The sequence below is a fragment of the Crassostrea angulata genome, chromosome 3 (assembly GCF_025612915.1).
Source record: "Crassostrea angulata isolate pt1a10 chromosome 3, ASM2561291v2, whole genome shotgun sequence".
NCBI lineage: Eukaryota > Metazoa > Mollusca > Bivalvia > Ostreida > Ostreidae > Magallana > Magallana angulata.
Window position 1 is genome coordinate 13332692 of NC_069113.1, and position 24950 is coordinate 13357641.

General features: G+C 33.1%; 1 protein-coding gene across 1 annotated transcript in view; it reads left to right on the top strand.

The window, feature by feature from the left end:
- The first annotated feature begins 10009 nt into the window (after positions 1–10009).
- Positions 10010–24950, top strand: part of LOC128175142 (chitin synthase chs-2-like) — a 35912-nt gene continuing 20971 nt past the window's right edge. Inside the window, exons 1-9 of the mRNA XM_052840565.1 lie at positions 10010–10087; positions 15843–15926; positions 16638–17091; positions 17378–17437; positions 17542–18494; positions 18614–18695; positions 19396–19473; positions 20219–20325; positions 24763–24860. Of these exons, the coding sequence (XP_052696525.1) occupies positions 10047–10087; positions 15843–15926; positions 16638–17091; positions 17378–17437; positions 17542–18494; positions 18614–18695; positions 19396–19473; positions 20219–20325; positions 24763–24860 (1957 nt within the window). The 5' untranslated portion in view covers positions 10010–10046. The remainder of the gene's footprint in view (positions 10088–15842; positions 15927–16637; positions 17092–17377; positions 17438–17541; positions 18495–18613; positions 18696–19395; positions 19474–20218; positions 20326–24762; positions 24861–24950) is intronic.

Here is a 24950-nt window from a genome sequence, read left to right on the forward strand (position 1 = left end):
CTTGTTGTAACAGTGTATATATATATATATATATATATATATATATATATATATATATATATATATATATATATATATATATATATATATATATATATATATATACGCATTGCATTTTACCCTTTTTGCCAAACAATATTTTTTTTATGTATAAAGCTTAAATTAAATGATTATGTTTCGACTAGAAAGCTTAAAGGACTTCAATATGTAACACGTGTACAGTCATGTTTTATGAAACATATAACGACCAACGAAAATAATAGTAAAATTGCATTTTGTTGTTGTTCTCGAAAATATTTATATTATTTAATAGAAAATTTCGGTCAGATTTTATACACGTATATATACACAAAACATTAAAACCGAATAGATTAATCAAGATAAATACTTAGAATAAGCAGAAGTCTGTCTGTTTTATAAAGCATGGGTTGCAAAATATTCCCAAAAAAAAAGTAGAATAGATTTTATGCCGAGTTTATAGCTCTGCATCGCCACTGGCAATAATTTAACTGACTGTTGGTCTGTAAATCTATGTCACCTCTCTGTGGCTTACAGAATTTAAAGTGTATACCCCTTTGTTCCCATTCTCGGTAAGACTACCTACTCTCCACGGACCTGAACATTTTATCGATCCATGCAGTTGTCATTGATTACTTCTAAAGTTTAGATTCTATCAAGCTGTAGATCAGTTTTTGACATTTATCAACTATTGCACAAAAATATAAGAATGTGTTTTAACTACTCAGCAAATACTGAAAATTCTTTTGTGAATTTTCTATGAGTTCTGTTCTATAGAATGGAAATTGAAGTTTAAAGATATTCATCATATTTATCTCAACGCAGAAAAAAAGTCTTACTTAGGGAAACGCGTTCAAATACTCCATATTTGGATATGTTTTACTATGCCCCACTTACAAATAATTGCCTAATTTGTATCCAGGCATTTGGTCACAACAGACGAAACTAACTGCAATTTATTTTAGACTGTTCTAGGCAACGAAAAAGAAGTAAAAGGTGGTAAGTAAACATTTTTTTTTATTCACAGGTAATTTGTTATCTTTTTTTGTTACACGAAATGATTTTAGAATTACCGCAAAAGAAATTTTAAGTTGAAAATTTTTTTTGGTCATATCATAAACTGGTTTATAATTATGCATTTTTATGTTTGCATTCCTACATGTAAATGTAATATACGCCCTTTACATATACATGTATGTATCATAACGTCCATTTCTATATCATAATTCCTCCAGTCTATTTTATAAAAGTCGACTTGGGGTTATATGGACTGTTATGATAATTAATTTATTTAGATCCTCGAGATCTTTGTTCCAACATCCCCACACTTGGCGGGTGCCCTAGCCAAGGTGTTTCCGGAATGTCTCCTCCTCTACATGGGGAGTAGCCCGTGTCCCAGTCTGTATAAAAGAGGAGGCAGAAAGACAGCTTCCAGATGACTACTCTTTTATTAATTTAATATGACATTTTAACAATAAATATCAATATTAATTACAATGAAATTTATCAACATTAATATTTATTACAAAAATCTCTGAAAATAAAATATTAGTTGAACCCTCTGAATCTATTAACTTTACTTTTGAGAATGCGCGCAAGCGTTATAATTTATCTTACCTGTATAAAAGAGGAGGCAGAAAGACAGCTTCCAGATGACTACTGGAGAGCCGTGTTTCCCGCACACTAATTTTATACGCACGGACACTGCGCTACAACATTCTCCTCCTAATAAGTAAATGCGATCAAGTGCATACTAATGATCTGACGCACCGTGGTCAGTGAAGAGTTTTATTTAGATTTCTGACCCGGCGTCGACAGGCTCATCACTGGACTTAATAACACATTTCTCCATGAACATAAATAAACATACGCTATCTATCTAACGCATGTACTTTAACCAATTTCTAAAGAATTTCCGTTATGATAAATTCCCCCTACTAACAAAAAATCTTGTCCTCAAGATTAAGAACTTTCAATATAATTTTGAATTTATTCGGATCTATGCTGTGATTCAGGTGGCTCGTACATATATATCTACAACGAGAAAAAGAGAATTAAAATTTTGGAAAACATATTTTTTTTTAAATCGTAACACACACAAAGAATAATAATAAAGGATCACAACACACAATAAAATACTTGTATCATAAGGATAACACTATTGTAATGTATTGACAATCTCTAATCAACAATCTGACAATCAATAATTATTTGACCACATTCAATTTTTTTGTTTTATTTGTCGTAAGCACATAATGATTCAAGGTTTAAAAAGAAAGTCCAACGCTTGTATATTATATGCGTAGAAAAGAGCACATTGTCAAAATAAATATTACTTGAAAAAAATTATTAATTCAGTGTTTTACTATTTGTTTGTCAGCAAGTAACCATATTGCCAAAATACAATTAAAATATATGGACTGTTATGATAATTAATTTATTTAGATCCTCGAGATCTTTGTTCCAACATCCCCACACTTGGCGGGTGCCCTAGCCAAGGTGTTTCCGGAATGTCTCCTCCTCTACATGGGGAGTAGCCCGTGTCCCAGTCTGTATAAAAGAGGAGGCAGAAAGACAGCTTCCAGATGACTACTCTTTTATTAATTTAATATGACATTTTAACAATAAATATCAATATTAATTACAATGAAATTTATCAACATTAATATTTATTACAAAAATCTCTGAAAATAAAATATTAGTTGAACCCTCTGAATCTATTAACTTTACTTTTGAGAATGCGCGCAAGCGTTATAATTTATCTTACCTGTATAAAAGAGGAGGCAGAAAGACAGCTTCCAGATGACTACTGGAGAGCCGTGTTTCCCGCACACTAATTTTATACGCACGGACACTGCGCTACAACATTCTCCTCCTAATAAGTAAATGCGATCAAGTGCATACTAATGATCTGACGCACCGTGGTCAGTGAAGAGTTTTATTTAGATTTCTGACCCGGCGTCGACAGGCTCATCACTGGACTTAATAACACATTTCTCCATGAACATAAATAAACATACGCTATCTATCTAACGCATGTACTTTAACCAATTTCTAAAGAATTTCCGTTATGATATATGCATGCATATATAAATTAAAATTATTAGCTGCGTTCATCATAGTTATAGAACTACGTATTAAATTTAAAAAAAAATGCAACTGCTTTATTGTATAATAAAAAAAACAAGTGGTAATACTTCAATTGCTCTTTTGCCATAAAAATGATGTTTGGCACTCAAGGGCAACGGTAAACATTTCAGTATACTCAGTAGTTGTTGCATTTCATATTGCATGGTTCATTCTTCATGATTATTATTATCACAGGTGTATGCTTATTTTTGTAATGAAAGTTCACCCTATAGTATGATATTAACACTATGTTAATATCGAAGTTATCAACTACGGCGGCGTGGAAGGGCCAGATGAAAAAATAAAAAAATTCTTATTTGTTCGGACAAATAAGTTATATGTTCGAACGAATTAGGATTTGTTCGGACAAATAAGTTATTTGTTCGGACGAATTACGATTTGTTCGGACGAATTACGATTTGTTCGGACGAATAAGTCATTTGTTCGGACGAATTAGGATTTGTTCGGGCGAATTACATATTTGTTCGGACAAATAAATTATTTGTTCGGACAAATAAGTTATTTGTTCGGACGAATTAGGATTTGTTCGGACGAATTACGATTTGTTCAGACGAATTAGGATTTGTTCGGACGAATTACATATTTGTTCGGACAAATAAGTTATTTGTTCGGACAAATAAGTTATTTGTTCGGACGAATTACGATTTGTTCGGACGAATAAGTTATTTGTTCGGACGAATAAGTTATTTGTTCGGACGAATAAGTTATTTGTTCGGACGAATTACGATTTGTTCGGACAAATTAGATATTTGTTCGGACGAATTAGGATTTGTTCGGACGAATTATGATTTGTTCGGACAAATAAGTTATTTGCTCGGACGAATTAGGATTTGTTCGGACGAGTTACGATTTGTTCGGACGAATAAGTTATTTGTTCGGACGAATTACGATTTGTTCGGACGAATTAGATATTTGTTCGGACGAATTATGATTTGTTCGGACGAATTATGATTTGTTCGGACAAATAAGTTATTGATCGGACGATTTAGAATTTGTTCGGACGAATTAGGATTTGTTCGGACGAATAAGCTATTAATAGTGGTATATATATATATATGAGAGAGAGAGAGAGAGAGAGAGAGAGAGAGAGAGAGAGAGAGAGAGAGAGAAAGAGAGAGAGATATGTCATAATCATGGATACATAAATGTGAAAAGTCTAATCAGTTTACATGATCATGCGCGGATCCAGAAAAATTTACCGGGGTAGTGGTGGTGGTGGGGGGGGGGGTCTGATAGATAGTTTTGTTTGCGTGGTGGGGGTTCAAGGCCCCCCGACCACCCCGGCTCTAGATCCGCGTATATATGTATGCCAACTCTAGGCAGCGCAGGTTTTTTCTTTGCTAACTGTAAGTTTTATTTCGCGCAATGCCAGAAGAAATGATTCCAATAGTCATAATTATATGATTCCGCAGGTGGATTTCGATTGTCGATGTTTATATTGAAAATATAGTCATTCTCCTGTTTACTTGGGACACTGGACATACGAAAATATCTTTCGCCTTAACTTTATACATATACATGTATACGATCAAAGTTAACTGATATGCTTCGTGGAATTGTAATAATCGCACAATTACTTAAGTGACTTATAAAACAAACTAGTTTTTTTAACATGATAATTTTAACATGCAAATACGTCATCAGAGGTCTATTTGACGGACAATAAGTATTTTTATCATTAAATTCTATTTTTATTACTTTTTTGCATTATAGTTAGGATGTTGGGTTATTTTGCTGATTTATATTATAAAGTATAAGTAAAAATTAGTTTGTTTTATAAGTCACTTAAGTAACTGGGCGATTATTACAATTCCACGAAGTATATCAGTTAACTTTGATCGTATACATGTATATGTATAAAGTTAAGGAGAAAGATAATTTCGTATGTCCAGTGTCCCAAGTAAACAGGAGAATGACTATATTTTCATTATAAACATCGACAATCGAAATCCACCTGCGGAATCATATAATTATGACTATTGGAATCATTTCTTCTGGCATTGCGCGAAATAAAACTCATAGTTAGCTAAGAAAAAACCTGCGCTGCCTAGAGTTGGCATACATATATACGCGGATCTAGAGCCGGGGTGGTCGGGGGGCCTTGCACCCCCACCCCGCAAACAAAACTATCTATCAGACCCCCCCCCCCCCACCACCACCACCACCACCCCGGTAAATTTTTCTGGATCCGCGCATGATCATGTAAACTGATTAGACTTTTCACATTTATGTATCCATGATTATGACATCTCTCTCTCTCTCTCTCTCTCTCTCTCTCTCTCTCTCTCTCTCTCTCTCTCTCCCTCTCTCTCATATATATATACCACTATTAATAACTTATTCGTCCGAACAAATCCTAATTCGTCCGAACAAATCCTAATTCGTCCGAACAAATAAGTTATTTGTCCGAACAAATAGCTAATTCGTCCGAACAAATAAGTAATTTGTCTGAACAAATATCTAATTCGTCCGAACAAATAACTTATTTGTCCGAACAAATCATAATTCGTCCGAACAAATAACTTATTTGTCCGAACAAATCCGAGTTCGTCCGAACAAATCCTAGTTCGTCCGAACAAATCCTAGTAGGTCCGAACAAATAACTTATTTGTCCGAACAAATAGCTAATTCGTCCGAACAAATCTTAATTCGTCCGAACAAATAATTTATTTGTCCGAACGAATCCTAATTCGTCCGAACAAATCCTAATTCGTCCGAACAAATACATGTAACTTATTAGTCCGAACAAATAGCTTATTCGTCCGAACGAATAAGATTAAATTTTTTTCTCATCTGGCCCTTCCACGCCGCCGTAATCAACGCACTTTGAAAAAAAAAATTCAAAGTGCGTTGACTTGGTCCCAAAATTAACGCACTTTTCAAAGTGCGTAATTTTTCAAAGAGCGTTGTAACATCCCATGCTTATATGAAAAACTGCAAAGCCTTCTTGAATAAATGCGTAACTTTAATATACTTTAAAATATAACTGCACTTAGTCTGATTAATAAACAAACTTCGTATGACATTTCTCGCTATCATAATGTTTATTTTAATCTATACACGTACCATGTACTAAAGAGTGTAAAAGATCTGTAATACATTCGATTTACAAAAGTTCACTTAAGCAATTTCATTACACATCACAGAAGCAGGAGATTTGAATACTTCACAGTAGAACAAAGAGCTTTTATCTATTATGTTGATTCGGGATCTGTGGGTCTTTCTGGTCACTTGGACTTGGGGATATTTATGTAAATCAGGCTTCAGATCTTAAGTCGACTTTCAGACTTTGCTTTAATTTCGACTTTCAATTTGGATGGTCACATGATACGATTATAACCAAAAGCGAATGGGATGTGAAAAACGGATGCAAAGTCGCATGCAAAGTCGCATTCATGGTAAATGATTCCAAAGTGACTTTTTGGTGCAAGAACCATTATGACGTCATAATTGATTTTAAAAATCTTTTTGCCGTACTTTACGGCTTTTTAAAGGAATTATTTAGAAAATGAAACAGTTTCTTGGGGTTGCATATTAAATCATGGGGAAAGTAAACCTGATTCCTATAATAGTGTTCAATTTGACACCATTATAAAGAGGAGGTCGAGAGCTTGTTTAATGCCATTTTTGGAGGGACTGTAGGCATTCTAGATATATTTCATAAGTAAAAAATGAACAAAACTTCGAGATTTGTTACTTATTTCCTTCATATTTCATAGAATTTTACAGTTAAAAACATGATTTTTCATATTGTTTACCAAATATTAAGACACGGTACACCATTTTAAACAAAGTTATAATTATTGTAATGAAGCATCTTTAAAAAAATTCATATCCAAAATTTCATAATTCTGTAGGTATCTATCATTTACTATAGATCTTGACCATAGGTGCGGTCACACGATGCGACTCTCTGGTAAGAAATGTGACGTCACAGTTACTTTTTCCTGTACAATGATTTATTGAATAGATTTATTAACTGAAAATTGATTGTAAAATCTTATACTGTGACCACCCCAACAATCGAATCCAATCGACTTCCCTGAGCATGAAAGTTCATGTTTGTCAGCACAATTATTTTTTCTAGCGTAAAACTTGTAAATTTCTCTTTTCTTGCGTTTTTACAGTATGTGCTCTCTCTCTCTCTCTCTCTCTCTCTCTCTCTCTCTTTCTTTCTCTCTCTCTCTCTCTCTCTCTCTGTTCTACAATCTTGGTACACAAAAATGTTAACACCAATACTATGTCCTAGAAACAAGAAATTCTAACAATTGCAATGTATATGTATATGTATATCCATCCATCCATCCATCCATATGTACAGCTGTTATGTTTCTAGAAAGATACTGTAAATTTCTAATTAAACGCGAGGAATTGTTTTTGTTTTGAACATATTTTATTGAATAAACAAAAGGATCAGAAACAAGTTCTGACAACTTACAAGTTCCTCTCTTTAAATATGACAATAGTTGTCATGCATATGAATATAGAACAAAAGAATATAATATTGATATACACAAAGAAATATTATTTAAATCTCAAGGATTCGTCTATAAACTTTTGTACAGAAGCAAAAATGCTTTTGTTGATATGTAAAGGAAGGTTATTGTTGCCATATAAAAGTAAATCAGTATCAATATTGACTAAATCTAACATAAACAATTGATCAAACATGTTGTTTCTCGCTCTAGAGTATTTTTTACAAAAAAAAAAGAAATGATACACATCTTCTGTTTTACCACATAAACACAACGGATTATTTATAATATTACATTTACAAAGATCATAGTTTAATACACAGTTATGTCTCAGCTTTGTATGAATAATGTTGGTACAGCGTTTACCATATGAAATGAGTCTTTCATCAGCTTCCAGTATAACTTAGTATTATTTTTGCTTGAATCATCTAAATACGTTTCTATATTGCCATTATAATTTGAGATAGCGTGTTTTTTCATAATTGTTAACTGAATTTCGGAATTTTCTATACGCAGACCAAACAGAATCTTTATTCGTTTCAATTGCTTTGTTACGCAGTCGGTCTCTAACTCTGATCGTTCTCCGTAATACAGAGTCAAGGAGGAATTAATATCCGCGTAAAATCGCAAGACGCATCCTTCGCGAATTTTAAAATCTCGCCATTATTTTCTGAGAGTTGAAAACTATAAGAAATAAGGAGAATAGTTCAACGTTCGAGATTTTATATTATAGCGATTTGATACAAACCAGCGGGATCGCGAAATATAAGGAGTTTACAGTAGTGAACATCTTTAAATTGAGACCGGGAATTTTGCTACATTTACATCATGCGGATTAAAATTAATTAAGCTCATTCGATATTCCGTTGTTGTCTTTAAGTAGGATGTTTTATAAAAATTCTGTTGCTTTATGTCAATTCAGCATTAATCAGCCTAATTGATATTTATCTATACAAAACATTACATATGTTTAAACTAACATTAAAATTTAATTCGCGAATTTTTGAATTAGATCAGCAACGAAATTTTTACTTCAATTGAGATTTAAATTTAAAAGATACTATTACATGTTCTTTAAAATTCAAGTACAGCACACACATAGTGTATCAAAGAGGAATTAATAAACACCGCATATTTTGAATACCATGTTACTGCCAATCATTACAAAATCAGATTGTTTGACTGGGTATCTAGAGCGTTTGTGATTACACATCACATCTAGTGTAGTCTAAGCTTTTGTGTTGCCGGTAATAATAAGGCAGGTACAGTCATGTTAACTTCTTACTGACAGAAGGACAGAAGCTGCGACGGTGAGTAGATCTGATGTGTTTTACTATGAAACCTTCTGTTTAAACCTCATGAGATTTTTAAATATATTTCTTTTAACTGAAAATTGAAAATGCCATGCACATTTTGACCTTGTATAATTGTGCATGAAACATTTATTTGGTTGAAACCAATTCTCATGTTAATATTTTTGTTGTAAAAAGGTAAGATGAATAATTACACCCCCCCCCCCCCAAAAAAAAAAAAACCAAAAAAAAAAAAACACCAAAAAACAAAAAACCCTTGAACATTCAGAATTACCCACAGCTGAACTGAATCTGTTAAAAACATCTTCTCATCTTGCCTATACCGTTGTCGTATCAAGATCCTTGCTCAGCGTTTTTTAAAACGCACACAATATTACATTTCTTTGAGTAACAATAATGGGTTTTGATTGAAAACCTCTGTAGAGATTTTCTATGAAGATAATCTATCTGGTTTGGCCATTATCCCACTGATCATTTATCGTCTTATATAACAATGAATGATAGAAGGAGTACTTGTCAATCATCGTTTTGTTTGAGACATTGTCAGATAGTTAAAGCAACAATTATCTTTTACATATATCAGATCTAGTCCTAAGCTGTGTTCACAAAGCAACTTACGACTTTGTCGTAAATCATTTTCGTCTCATGGAATGATTATCAACGTGCAAAATTCACACACAACCAATCATATCAAACGTTTTCAATCCTTGTATTAAATTTTCCTGGTTTTACGGTAAAAAGTTCTTTTATCAAACACATCACTGATCCCGAAGCCTTAAACCTTATTCAAGCTCATTTTTTGATCCAAGACTCACTTTGATGGCCCTGAGGCCAATATTTATTGGATACCGGTGTTGTTCCCCCAGGAAAAGCTACTATATAGTAGCCTTTCCCCCTGGGGGAAAAAGCTACTACGGTATATAGTAGCTTTCGTTTTTGGTTCAGATATTATAAAAAATATTTATGGAAACCCGGTAAGGATTAAAATCAATGTTTGTATACTCCCAGGTTGTATATCTGCATTCATCTGCACAGGTTAAGTTTCGTTTTGCCGATTTATTATTTTTATAGATAATGCCGAAAATTGAACATGTGTGTAATGGAATTATACGGAGAACATAATGAATTTAGGTAATTAATTGAAAAAAGTACTTGGTTTTACAAGATATGCACTTATATGCATAATTTTGTGTTCTGAAAGTGTAGGCTAATTGAAAAATGTTTTGAGAATATTTTGATAAATCTATTACTCCGTCTGTCTGTTTGAGCAAATTTTATCCAGGCTAAACCTCTGTTTTAGAGAAATTTTGTTTTCGATGTTTCAGAGCCCGATGTTTAAAATCCTATTATAATGAATATAGTGCATATTATTTAGGATTTATTTCATAAACTAGAGATAACCACATCACCATATATTAACAGTGGTATTGGTTTACTACTTGTAGATGACACTGAAAATTTGAGCCCACAGGGTAGAGGCCCTCGATGTTTCAGGGTCCGATGTTTAAACCCCACTAAATGATTGAATAGTGTTCTATAAGTGGGGGCCCGAATCTCAAAATCTAGAGATGACAACTTAACCATATTTTCTCAGTGGTAGTGGTATAGCACTAGTATATGACCCTGGACATTTTAGCCCCCAGGGTAGGGGCCCTTGATGTTTCCGAATCGGATGTTTAAAATTCAATTATTATAAATGAATAGTGTATTTTTAGGGCCATACATCTCAAAAACTAGAGATGACAACATCACCATATTTTTACGGTCATTTAAAAGTAAGACATCATTTGAAAATACACACTCACTCCTATATTTCCTTATCAAAATGGTTAAAAATTACGTTTAATTCTGGTTTTTAGCTCACCTGAACCGAAGGTTCAAGTGAGCTTTTCTGATCACCCGTTGTCCGTCGTCCGTCCGTCCGTCCGTCCGTCTGTCTGTCTGTCCGTCCGTCTGTAAACTTTTCACATTTTCAACTTCTTCTCAAAAACCACTGGGCCAAATTTAACCAAATTTGGTACAAAGCATTCTTATGGAAAGGGGGTTATAAATTGTAAAAATAAAGGGCACAGCCCTTTTCAAAAGGGAGATAATTGCGAAACAGTAAGTATAGGGTGCATGTCTTTAAAAATCTTCTTCTCAAGAACCACTGCACCAGAAATGCCAATATTTACACAAAAGCTTGTACATATAGTGAAGATTCTAAATTGTAAAAATCGTGACCCTCGGACCAAAACTGGTGCCCCAGGCGGGGTTCAAAGTTTAACATAGAAATACATAGGAAAATGTTTTAAAAATCTTCTTCTCAAGAACCACTGCACCAGAAATGCCAATATTTACACAAAAACTTGTATATATAGTGAAGATTCTAAATTGTAAAAATCGTGACCCTCGGACCAAAACTGGGGCCCCAGGCGGGGTTCAAAGTTTAACATAGAAATACATAGGAAAATGTTTAAAAAATCTTCTTCTCAAGAACCACTGCACCAGAAATGCCAATATTTACACATAAGCTTGTATACATAGTGAAGATTCTAAATTGTAAAAATCGTGACCCTCGGACCAAAACTGGGGCCCCAGGCGGGGTTCAAATTTAACATAGATATACCTTAGGAAAATGTTTAAAAAATCTTCTTCTCAAGAACCACTGCACCAGAAATGCCAATATTTACACAAAAGCTTGTATGTATAATGAAGATTCTAAATTGTAGAAATCGTGACCCTCAAATCAAAACTGCAGCCCCAGGCGGGGTTCAAAGTTTAACATAGAACTACATATGAAAAATGTTTAAAAATTTTCTTCTCAAAAACCACTTCACCAAAAATGCCAATACATACACAAACGCTTGTATATATAGTGAAGATTGTAAAAATCGTGACCCCTGAACAAAAAGTGGGGCCCCAGTAGGGGTTTAGATTTTAACATATATAGGAAAATGTTTTAAAATCTTCTTCTCAAGAACTATAGTGCAACTGTTTGGGATATTACTATGCATACATGTACATCCTTAAATAATGTAGATTCAAAAATTGTAACTCCCGGACAATTGATGGGCACAAAGAGGGGTTCAAAATTTAAACATTTTAAAAAACATAAAGGAAAAGTATAAAAATTTTCTTCTCAAGAACTACAATGTTTTAGTTTGTGGAATTTCTATGCCTTCGCTCATGTAGATTCCTAATTGGTAAAATCGTGACCTCCGGACCAATACTGGGGCCCCAAGATGGGGTCAAAGTTTATTATAGAAATATAAAGGTAATGTTAAAATATCTTCTTCCCGAGAACTACAATGCCTCAATTTGTGAGATTACTATCATGCATACAACCTTGGATAATGAAGGTTCGATAGTTTTAATATAGTGACCCCTGGACTAATACTAGGGACCCAAGATGGGTTTAAAGTTAAATGTAGAAGTACCGGTATATATGGAAAATATTTAAAAATCTTCTTTTCGAGAACTACAATGCATCAATTTGTCAGATAACTACGTAAGCACCCTCAAATAGTGTAGATTCGAAATTATAAAAGCTGTGACCTCAATCTAATACTGGGGCCCCAAGAGGTGTTCAAAGTTTAGCATAGAAATATAGAGGGAAAATGTTGAAAAATCTTTTTCTAGGGAACTATAATGCTTCAGCTTGTGAGATAACTATGCAAGCATCCTTAAATAATGTAGATTCCAAATAATTAAAACTTTAGCCTTGGACTAATACTGTGGCCCCAAGAGTGGTTCAAAGTCTAACATAGAAAGATATATTGAAAATGTTTTTAAAAAGTTTTTCTCGAGAACTATAATGCTACAGTTTGTGAGATTATTATGCAAGGATCCTCAAATTGTGTAAACTCTAATGTAGTGGAACCAAGAGTTATCTTTCTTGATGTTCTGTACAGTCTGAGAGTTATTTCTCTTGAAGTGGAACTCTGCTACGTTCAGTTTTTCAGGTTGTGTACGTGCGGTCCTACCGCAGTGCTACACATTTTCATTCCTATGTTACTGTTTATGTTGTTCAAGCCAACCATAAACCTCGGACCATAATTGGGTCCCCAGAAAGGGGTTCAATGTTTAAAATAGAAAACGAATGCTACGAAATGTAATGTTACAAGGAACTGCTGTTCAGGTGAGCGATGTGGCCCATGGGCCTCTTGTTTTAAATTTACGAACAAAAATATTAAAAAAGGTACGCGGGTGAATTCATTATTCTTCAAAACATTTAATCAATTCATAAGATGACTAATGATATAATAAATAGCTAAATAAATAAATCAATAAATTTTTATTCATAAAAGTAGCAACCGAAAAACAAAAATAAATAACCAACAAAAGCGCACTTGATAAACGGCATTTTTAACTTGCCAATTGATTAGAAGAACAAGCTTATATTAAAAAAAAAATAGTCAGCTCATCACAAAAAATGTGTTAGTTTTAATTTTTAATTACATTTTTTCATTGCTCGAAGAAATAATATGGTATACAAGTAAATCATTATTGCAAAAATATGAAATAAATAGTATGATAAGATTTTTAGTGAATCGTATATCTTTTTTATACGCCATCGTTTTCAAAATTGTATACATGTATGTATTAACCACGTTAACGTTGCAAAATTAAAAAGCGGAAAAATTAGCACGCAGTGAATGATAATATATACATAAGGTTAGTTCAGGCTTCATTTCACATTTTCCAAAGTAACCAGCAAAGATACCGACTTTGTTCTGGTTGTTAAGTTACATTTAAAAAAAATGTTTACATCATAAAACCTCGCGTTTCGTAAAAAATGTGCTTAAAGACATGAATATGAATATGCGTGACTTTAAAACAAATTTGTAAATACTAACTTTACACAAGCCTTTAATACATAATCAATTATATTTCCTCTTTCCCATGATTTAGAACCCCATCAATCGAAGTAAAACATTTCAGTTTCCCATCATATCCCCATCATATCATTGCCCCCTTTCTCTCGTTTGATATTTAGAGGTGGAAATAAACGATTATATTTAAGATCGTCAATTCTAACGGTGTTAATTTATTCATATTCCCTTCCTCTACAAAATTCAAAATTCAAGATTGGTCAGTTAGTTTCCTTGGAGGAGCCTATACATAGATTATAGTACATGGGTAGAGTTCCAAACCGGCGTATTTCGAATTCATTCAAATGTAAACTGACGTGTTCTGTGAAAAATGTCAATGTCATAACGTCGACGTCAAAACTGTATATAAACATCTATTAGATTAAAAAGATTAGAGGTATTCCGAAATCCGTGTAAAAGGTGTTCCAAAAAGGTGTAACAAAAGGTGAAATAAATAGTGTTGTTATACTTTCATGTTAAATGCTGAAATCTGATTGGTTAAGACGCAGTTAATAATATTTACTATTACCCTCAGCGTTAGCAACGCACTTGGCAACGGGTAACATTAAAAAATGTTACATGCGCGAAAATTATGCGCGTACGGTTCGCTGTAGAATTCACGTTATTCCTATATAAAAGCAGTACAATTTTCTTAAAAATCTTAAAAAAGACATTCAGTATAACAAAATAAATAGTGCCTGTTTGGGAGGATAACAGTTGAAATTGACACCCCTCGAAAACCATTGTCAACCTCCGCTTCGCGTCGGTTGACAATGGTTTTCTCGGGGTGTCAATTTCAACTGTTACCCTCCCAAACAGGCACTATTTATATAATGACACAGGAATGTTATGAAGGCGCGTGCCTTTGTTCATATCAGGGGTGAAAAAAACATTACTGTAAATTCCTTATATTACGCGAGTACTTAATTCCGCGATCCCGCTGGTTTCTACCAAATCGCGAGAATATAAAATCGCGAACGTTGAACTTTTCTCCTTATTTCTTATAGTTTTCAACTCTCAGAAAAATAATGGCGAGATTTTGAAATCCGCGAAGGATGCTTCTCGCGATTTTACGCGGATATTAATTCCTCGCGTTTAATTAGGAATTTACAGTATTTTATTCTATGTATTAATAAATGCCATAATTATCTTTTATTAACAGAAATTAATATCATATCAGTTTTTGCTAATTATTGCCACGAATGGTCCGCCATGAACATGACCGGAATGTAAAAAAGGGGGAAAATCTACTATGAAGTAGGTTTTCCGTGGGGGTAATCTGGCAACAAAAAGGGGGAAAACCCACTATATAGTCAGCTTTCGGGGGGGGGGGGGAAACTGCTATAAAGCTATTTTTCCGGGGAAAAACCGCTATATAGCCATTTTTCCGGGGGGAAAGATGGCTAGGGAGAAAAGGCACTATTTAACACCGGTATATGCCAAAAACAGAATTTGTACGAAAAAAAATATCAAAGAGTTTCAAGGCCTTTTGGGGCCGAGAACTGTCTTATATTGTGTATGAGGCACACCGGTATATTGTATTTAAAACTTTTATTGTTTCATTGTTGATTTACCTGAGACAGTCCGATTTTGAAGGATATCAGTACTGTAACTACTGGTAATATCGGACTGTCACAGGTAAAATTTTAGACTACAGTGAGTGGAACAAAGAAATAACATCACAGTAGTGTTATAAATAGAAGAAAACTGGTCCACTCTCAGTTCTTTATTTAAAACAATCTTCTTATTGTATCCCATTTTTATCTTCCCAAATGCTTTTATACCATCATATCAATCTGTTAGGACCACCTATAATTTTGGTTTTTTTTGGACAAATTATAAAGGATACTTCTGCGTTCCTGATGCAATTTGGATTGTATGAACAGGTTCTTTCTACTTGTATTTAACTCGCTGTAGAAGAACTGGTATGGATAACTTAAAAGCAACAAATATTGATGCTTTTATTAAAAAAAAACTAATTAATGATTCGTTTTAAAAAAAAATACCTTATCTACTTAACATTTTGTTTTAAGATATCGGTGCTGGTCGCCAAAAATGGCTTCAGAAGAATCTCCGGCCTCTGAAGGAAACACCAACAACCAAACGGCATCTGAAAAGTAAGAATAAAGGGTTCTGAAATAAATAAATGCTCACTTTATGCTTTTTAGGCTCTTTATATAGCATACATATTGCAGAACTTTTTTTAAACACAATAAAAAGGACTATATATGATAAGGGCCTAAAATGGCCCCCTAAAATGAACATCATTATTTTACTATAATCATTCTTTGTTTTCTTAGTACAGATATGTATGTGATGTGTTTACATAATATTCATTTTGGTTCAAGTGCCCACAATTTAGAACAATGACATTGTAAAGACAACCTTTTCCCGCCATTTTTGCATTTTTAGCGTAAAACAGCTTGTTTTCAAGCAGTTTTTCCTTCCGAAAACATAGAGCGCATTCTTGAACAAATAAAATATTTTAATCAGAGATGTATCTAGCCAAGACTAATAAGTGACAAAAAAATTTTCCTTGTTAAAGCATGCGCTCTATATTTCCCATTCGTAAATAGATATGAAAAATGTCAATTTTTGGCTGATTTTGATTGAATTATAGAAATGGCGTCACTTCTGACGTCAGATACTGCCAGTGAGTGCAATTAGATCAAATAAATAGATGAAAAATATATGTTATATCAACTCTTCTAAAAAATTAGTTAACATTTCATTGTACCCGAAACACTTAAAAAATGGCGAATTAATAATATAATAATGTTTTCTCCTATCGTTACATGTATCTTAAGCCATGTTTATTTTTTTTCCAGCATTTATGACATATTTGGTACAAGTCTAGAAACAACAGAGATTGACGAAAAAGACAGTTGGGTAGAGATATGTCACAGATGCCTTCGCTTATTTTTTTCTTTTTTCCTTTTCCTCTTTGTTCTTGGAACGGCTTTAATTTCACGACTTACTTTTCATATAATTTTGATTAACCTCAATCCTCCCACCATCTTCACTACCATGAACAAATTTGGCGGTGATACTGGAAACACCACAGCACCTTTTTTGCCAGCCCAAGTACACATATCTTGGATTTGGGCATGCTTCCTCGTATTAGTAGCACCATCCGTGCACTCATTGGTGTATCATACTGGCCAATTTTGCAGAAAAAAAGACTCGAAGAGGGACGACACCGACGAAAACAAACAAAAGATTGGTTGTCTTACTCTATTTTCAAATGCAGCTAGAGTCGGTCCCAGCACAACAAATTCACAGGTAAGTAGATTTCCTAAATAAAAAAACCCACACGAATATTGATGTGGAAAAATATTCAGTTTAGTTAAATGTGACCTTAGTACGTATATATATCTTAAGTTTGTTGAACATCGATCATTAATAAAAAAAAAACCTTTCCCATGAAAATGAATTTAAACAAAATTAATCAGAGTTAAAATGAATACTAAGTTATAATATATGTCTTATAACTTGATAATTAAAATTGAATATTGATAGAATAACAAGAATACACTTTAAGATTCTTTCCTTAACATTTCATTATTAGAAACGCAATACAAGGACAGTGGAAAGCCAAACAAATCAATGCAATATAAATATTACAATTGTAAGTAAACCGGAATTTCGATTGTACTAAAATAACTTTATTGGGGATATATGAACAGCTAATGATATCTTGTAAGACTTAGTACATTTTTTTTTCTTTTTTAGAGACAACAGTGGGTTATTATCATTGCTCTTGGGATTGTTCAGGCTATTTGTGAAACAATTGGCGTATTTGTTCTTCTTCCGACATTCGACCAAGCTACAGCTAGTATAATTGTAGTATTTATGACAATATCAACACCAACTTTACTTAATGGAATTAAAAACCCATACTTTTATTGTTCCAACAAGCTGTGTTCCAATCGTATGCAAAACACGTCAAGGGTCATATCTTTTGGTCTTTATCTTTTTACTTTTATTCTTTTACTTATATTTGTTGGTGTAATGTCAACAAAAGGGAAAGGAGTCTCGCCCCATAATACAGCATTAATTACAGCATTTATTACATTATTATTATCTATCGGCTTTTGGGAGAATCTTTCTGGATTTCACTTTGAACGACTCGACAAGAGACCACTGTTAATGATGCTTTTATCCCTTATTAAATTCATAATAATGTGTGCCACTTTTCTTCTCACATTCTTAGTTATGGGTGGTAATGAAGGTGTCAGTGTGTTATTCAATGGAATTTCTAATGCTACGATTACATTATTAGACCAAAACATTCTTCTTGTCAACACTCTGCCCTTTAGCGGTGACTGCTTCACTTTAGATCCCATGATGACTGGCCTTACAAGTTTGTTGCTATCGTACGGATGTTATAAGTCAAGTTACTATGCATGCAGAACTTATTTACAATACCAGAGTTTTTCGATACCTTTGATAATGAATATATTTGCAGTGCCCTTAATTGTACATTACACCTTTAAATGCTATATATTTGATGCAAAAATTCACGACTGTAGCATAATTTCAAAAGAATGGGACCTTATTACCGATAAAGGAATTACCACTAGTAAAATCTTGATCATAAGCTGTGGTGTTTTGACTTTCTGCCAAATTCTACATCTGACAACCTACATCTGGCGAAGCGGACTGAGGATAGCAAAACTTGAAAAGTATACCGACCTTAATAAATCAAACCATACAGTTGTGGTAACTTTCTTTATCCTGGATACTGTTTGTTTAATAAAATTAAAAGGCTTTAACAGTCAAATAACTATGTTTCTATCTCCAGAATGTTTGCTATGCCATTTTACGCAGGATATGCTGTGGATATTACGCTGCTCTGGTCTAGACGAAGAAACCTAGAGCGTGAAGTAAATTGTCTTATGCATACAAATTACTAGCAACAAAACACGGTAGACATCATATATTGATGAAAAAAAGATACAGTCATATAGAATTGTCAAAAATGATAATGGTTTTCATTGGAGAGATTAAATTTTAATATAAGACATAAAATAAAATTTCTCATAGGAAAAACAACATTTGAAATTTCCTATCGAATTTCAAAACTCTAGGTATTTCAATTCCAATAAGATTTGATAAAACCCGATTAGAAAAATCTTAATTTCCTATAAGAAAGTAACCTGCCTGAATCAAATTTCTCCAGAAAATAGCTTTCTCCTATTGGAAGTATAGTTCCTAAAGTATATTTAATTAAATACGTTTTGTAGGAGAATCATTTTTCTATGGGATATTAATTTTTAAGGTAAATATCTCACCTGTCAGGCGCAACACACTAAAAACAAAGTTGGTTATATACTCTCTAGACAATGGTCTATCATTTGGTATATCTGGATGCTTCCGAAACTGCATCTTAAGCGGGTGCAAAAATGCCCCCTTGATCCTGGCATAATTATCCGGCACAGTGTTATATATTTATTTGGCATACATGAACATTAAACATAAATAAGAAAGTATTTGTTCAAATCATGACAGTTCCTTCTAAGTCAACGAACACAAAAATAAACAGCGGGTGTAAATGTCTGATATATGTCTTGTACCTCGTTTCAGATACACACCACACGAAGTGAGGAGACAACTTCTTCAAACACAATAGAAGAAACAGCGACAACCTCACAAAAAATTGAGGTACGTTTTATGGCCTAACACGTCTACTCTTAACTATGGTTTTCTATTGAAAAACGCACAGAAGTAGTATTTGATCACATCTCTACAACTAATTTTTAACTATTACAGACCAGGATGCCCTCAGTACATGTGGTATACTTATAGGATTTTAGGGCCTATCATAAACTACAACATTTTGAGTAAACAGCAATAAGATGAACCCACTGGTAGTATAATATACTTTGAAATGACCGTTTTTGCATTTCAATCAGAAATAGATTGAAAATTACGTCAATCGCTGGTTTTGTTGTTAAAGCAATATATTTATTTCGTCATGTTTTAATCATTAATAGATTCAACTTTTAAAAGTAGTGTTAATCAAACGGTTGTTTATTAAATCGCATTAATATTGTAATTATATGTAGAAAATGATAAAATGGCAGAGAAAAGATTAAGATTTTTATGTCTTTTTTTCTAAATGCATGGAATACATTGTTCAGCGGGTAATTCATATGCCTTTTCAGTCTTCTGGTTGAATGCATATGTATTTTGGGTATCTTTTTTGTCACAGTGTTTATTTTTCAATATACCTGTAGTTATAATAGATATACGAGGCAGGGTAGGCTAAATACATTAACCATTTGAAAAACAATAATCTACAAAAGATAAATAATCTTTTGAAAAAACTTAGAAAGTAAAATAATCAAATTTCAAATTACGTTTTCTTTCAACAATTGAATTATTGTGCATGCATCATTTTTTGCAGACTAAGAAAGATTGTCAAGTCAAAATGATCCCATTTATATATTTGTGTGCTACAATGTGGCATGAAAGTGAGCTTGAAATGAACACTCTCTTGAGATCAATATTCAGGTGAGATAAATTTTTATATTTGAGTTATTTGAAATCCTTTTTATTTTTCCAGAATAATCACTCACAATTGCACATTTATACATGTAGGTTTTAATAACAAATAACATTCGTAGGCCATCTAAGTTACTCAGGTGACCTATTACAACTGGTCTTCGTCCGTCGTCGTGCGTTAACTTAAGAAAAATACGTTTTATCGTCTTGTTGAAAATTACAAGGCTAATTGTTACCATTTTTGATGTGAAGCATCTCTATGGTTAAACAGACATCTGTGTTTTAAAATTCATGGTTTACCACCCGCAGGGCCTCATACGCGGGGCCAAATATGCAAAAAGGCACACTTTTCAAAAATCTTCTCTCACACATGTGGGAAAAAATTTAAGTGCATGGTTATGATGTCCATTAAGCGCTCTATAAAAATTGTGAAATTCATGGCCCCTGGGCCAGTATTTCTAACCCTAAGGTGGGGCCAATATGGCCATATAGTAAAATGTTTAAAATCTTTAAATTTTTTTTATCTCTACTACTTTAATTGAGAAAAACTAAAGGCATGGGTATAATGTCAACGCAACCCTCTACCTAAATTGTGAAATTGTTAATCTTTTGGACAGGAGTTCAGACCTTAGAATGTAGCCAATATACAACCATTAAGTGAAAATGTATTAATTCTTAAAATATCCTTTTCTCCACTCATATATATATTTATATATATCCAAAAAATTAAATGCATGGTTATTATGTCCACAAAGTTTTCTACCTAAATTGTGAAATTCGTGGCCCTTGGAAAAAGGTTTAGACCTTAAGACAGGCCATATAATAAAATGTAATAAATCTTAGAAAATCGTCTTCTCTACTCCCAAATATATTTGAGAAAAAAACCTAAATGCATGGATATGATATCGATGTTCACGAAGTCCTCTACCATAATTGTGAAATTCATGGCATAGGACGGGGTCAATATTGCCACATAGTGGAAATGTATTGATTTAATAATATTTTCTTCTGTACTATCACTTTCGTGCGAGATAGTCATGTATTGTTATTATGTTCATTGTGTTCATATGTGAAATTGCAAAAATTCACTGCCAAAACCTTGGGACAAAGGTTGGGGCTTTTTTAAGGGGGGGGGGGGGGTAAAGATTGCCATATATTGAACATGTAATTTTACTGATGGTTATTGCTGTGTGTCATCTATTAACAATTTTAACTCAATCCTGAAAACTACATGGTAAATAAGCTATATGCATTGTGTGTGTACAGTATTATAAGTTAAACTGTGAATATTATAAAAGATTGATCATTGAAGGCCTGCAAGTCTCTTATTACCAAAAGTGTAAAATGTTTGGCCCCTGTGGCTAAGGTATAGATAATCAGATTTTTCTCCAACTCTAGAATCCCCCTCCCCCTTATGTCATAATAGATGATGCCATGTCAATCTAAGGGTTATGGTACTCAGTGATTGCCAAGGTCTGTGGGCCTCTTGTTAAGCAAATGCATGACACGTAATAATAATTCACAATTCATCTTTCCACTTGAAAATACATGTAAATGCATTAGAAAGATATAGATCTATTTAATTATGATATACTAATGTGTGTGCATGTGTGTGCGAGAGAGAGAGAGAAAGAAAGAGAAAGAGAGAGAAAGAGAGAGAGAGAAGTATATTGGTTGGTACTGATACATTTATATAATCCATAGAATATGTAAATGTCTTGCTTCAGTTGTTACAATTTCTCTCATATTTTCAGCCATTATCTTTGATAGCCACGTACAATTCATTAGTATACATTTAAAAAAAACCTTTAAAAACATACAACTTTCTCGATAACTTAATTTTTTATATATATATTTACAAGTCTCTGGCACCTGACGTTATATAATTTTATCATAATAAAAATAACCTGTACCCCATACCGTATAGTACACAAGATACACATCGCTGCCTTCATATATTTTTTCTTGGACGGTCATATCTGTTTAAATATTTCTTAAAACTCAGCGGTAAAATTATTTTGCAACCTTCTTCGTCTTTCGATCGGTCCTTCAGCAGGTAAGTTTACTGCCGATTCAAATAAAACAGCGCATCGACAATATTATTAAAAGAAGAACACCCATTAATTCCGCATCTACTGCTTTCAATATTCCAAAATTAGCTTAAGGGGAGAGCAATGTACATTAACATTATACGTCATACTTTGGGTAAACAAATCTTTTATTTTTAATTAAATTTTTTAACATATATCTTTAGCTGCTCTCCGCTTTCTGTGTTGATTTTAAATATCTATATTATCCAGTGTCTTTGTTTCTGATAACACAACGAATCGATTTTGTAATGTATAGTCCAATAAATTCAAATGACGTATTGTTGCGGCGCATGTCGGGTTTAAGTGATTAAAAGAAATGAAAATGACAAATGTATGTCAATATTTTAATATTTAGTCGTACAATTGCTGAAAATAATATATAAATATAAGTACATATACTAAAAAATCATTCTTTGACTTTAATGAGAAGAAAATTTCAGTCAGGGCGTGATTAAAACTGTCCCAAAGCCCTTAGGGTCTTAGCAACAATACCAACAAGTCATTGGGAGGGTGGCAAGCTGCGTTCTTATATTTAAGCTGTCCTAGTATGAGCATGCATTGAGAAACAGCCTGATAAAAATAAAAAACTAGCTCAAAAGCAGGACAATGGACATGGGAGACTAAAAAGTAGAATGTCAGTCATACCAATTACATGAACCCTACCAAAATCAAAGTTTTGAAAGGTAAGGATTGGATCTCTTTTTATTTGTTCACATTGTTGAAAGGTATTCTTTATAATCATGATAATAACAAAAAGGTATAATTATATGTATATTGATATATTTATATTAGATCGAGTGGTTGGTTATAAGTAATGCTTTATCAAATTACATGTATTGTTTTCAGAATATGTGAGAGAAGTATTTTTAGTGATGCAATAAGCGAAAAGATTCGAGGAAGATCTGAGCTACTCTAGAAACTTCTCAAGGAACTACCTGTACAAAAGAGTGAAAACGTGGACTGTAAATCAAAAAGAACAACTTATTATATTAAGTGGAAGGCAAACATTAGGAAAATATAAAGATATTCTGGATGTGATATCTTTATTATGATGTGTTTAAAAAAGGAAATACAAAGGAATTATAAATAGTTTTATGTTTTAAGTCTGGCCACTGATTAATAAAAGAAATGAAGGCAATGATTCCACCCCATCCGATGCTAATTTAAAAGGATTTAGTCACCGGATTCAAAAGCATAAATCAAAAGAAGTTTTTCTGTCCGTTGAAAAAAGTGTTCATCTTTACCCTAAGGCGGATTCGGACGCAACCTTGTATTAAGGCGGATTCCACCTTATATTTAGGTGGATTCCACCTAATTTCAGGGCGAAATCTCGCGTATTCCACCTTATATTAAGGCGGATTCCAATTTATCATAAGGTGGATTCCACCTAAGATTAAGGCGGATTCCCGTTTGTTTTAAGGCGGATTTTTATTATCCGGAATACGCTTAATCTCATTCAAATATTTCGAGCCATATACCACCCGGACTCCACCCGGACTCCACCCGGACTCCACCCTGAATCTGTGATATTAGTTATACATTTAGAGGAATGAAAGACGGAATCCGCCTTTCAAATTTCGCCTACAGTCCGCCTTAAGTCAGGGTGGAATTCTTCGTACGGGGTTTATAGGATTTGACCAGACCCCGACCAAAATTTTCACCTTATGCTAAAAATGATTCCTTAAAGAAATGTAAACTTCTGACATTCATTTAGTCATACGTCGCATTTTTAAGCATTAGCTATAGATGCAGAATAAGAGGAAAAATTAAATTATTTATAAGTATTACAAAGTGCTGTTTAAGTTTATTATGCAGTTACCTACATTTTGAAACGACACCGCAAGACAGATGATAAAAAAATATTACCGGGTGTCAGGCTTATGTGAACGTTCTTAGATTAATTAAAAATTGTGGTGATGTTTATCTTGAAAACAAAATTAGATAGGGGGTAATTTTTGTCTTAGAATGTTTAAAATGTTTGCAATTTCCTTAGTATATAAATAAAGCACAAAAAATGCTACTCTATAAAACAAAACATTCGCATGGCAAGAATAGAACACTTTAAATCAGAGTAATTTAGAAAGTTAAGGGAACTACATGTATAAATATATTATCTATCAAAGGTCCTCATATTTAGTCACTGTATATATATCAAACCTCTTATGTGAAGATAAATAAATGAATAAATGAGATTCTGTCATGATATTTCATCTTCTTTAATTTGAATGAAATAGGTCGTCGATTTTTTCTTCTTCAAAAAAGCCAACATTGTTTTCTCATTTACAAAATGGTGAATCAGATATTGCTTAACCTCTTTCTATATACCATGAATTTCATGATAGTTTTAACTTTTCAGACTAAACAAATACCAATGGAAAATGACTTGTAGACAAAATGTACTGATGCAGAAGAAGAAAACAAAGCATCCAGAAGAAACCTATTTTCAGTTTGAAGGTGAATATCATCATTTGTTCATAGTTTATCATTTTTAAATACAAAGTTTATAACGTATATGTATCTTATTGCAATTATACATAAATTGTA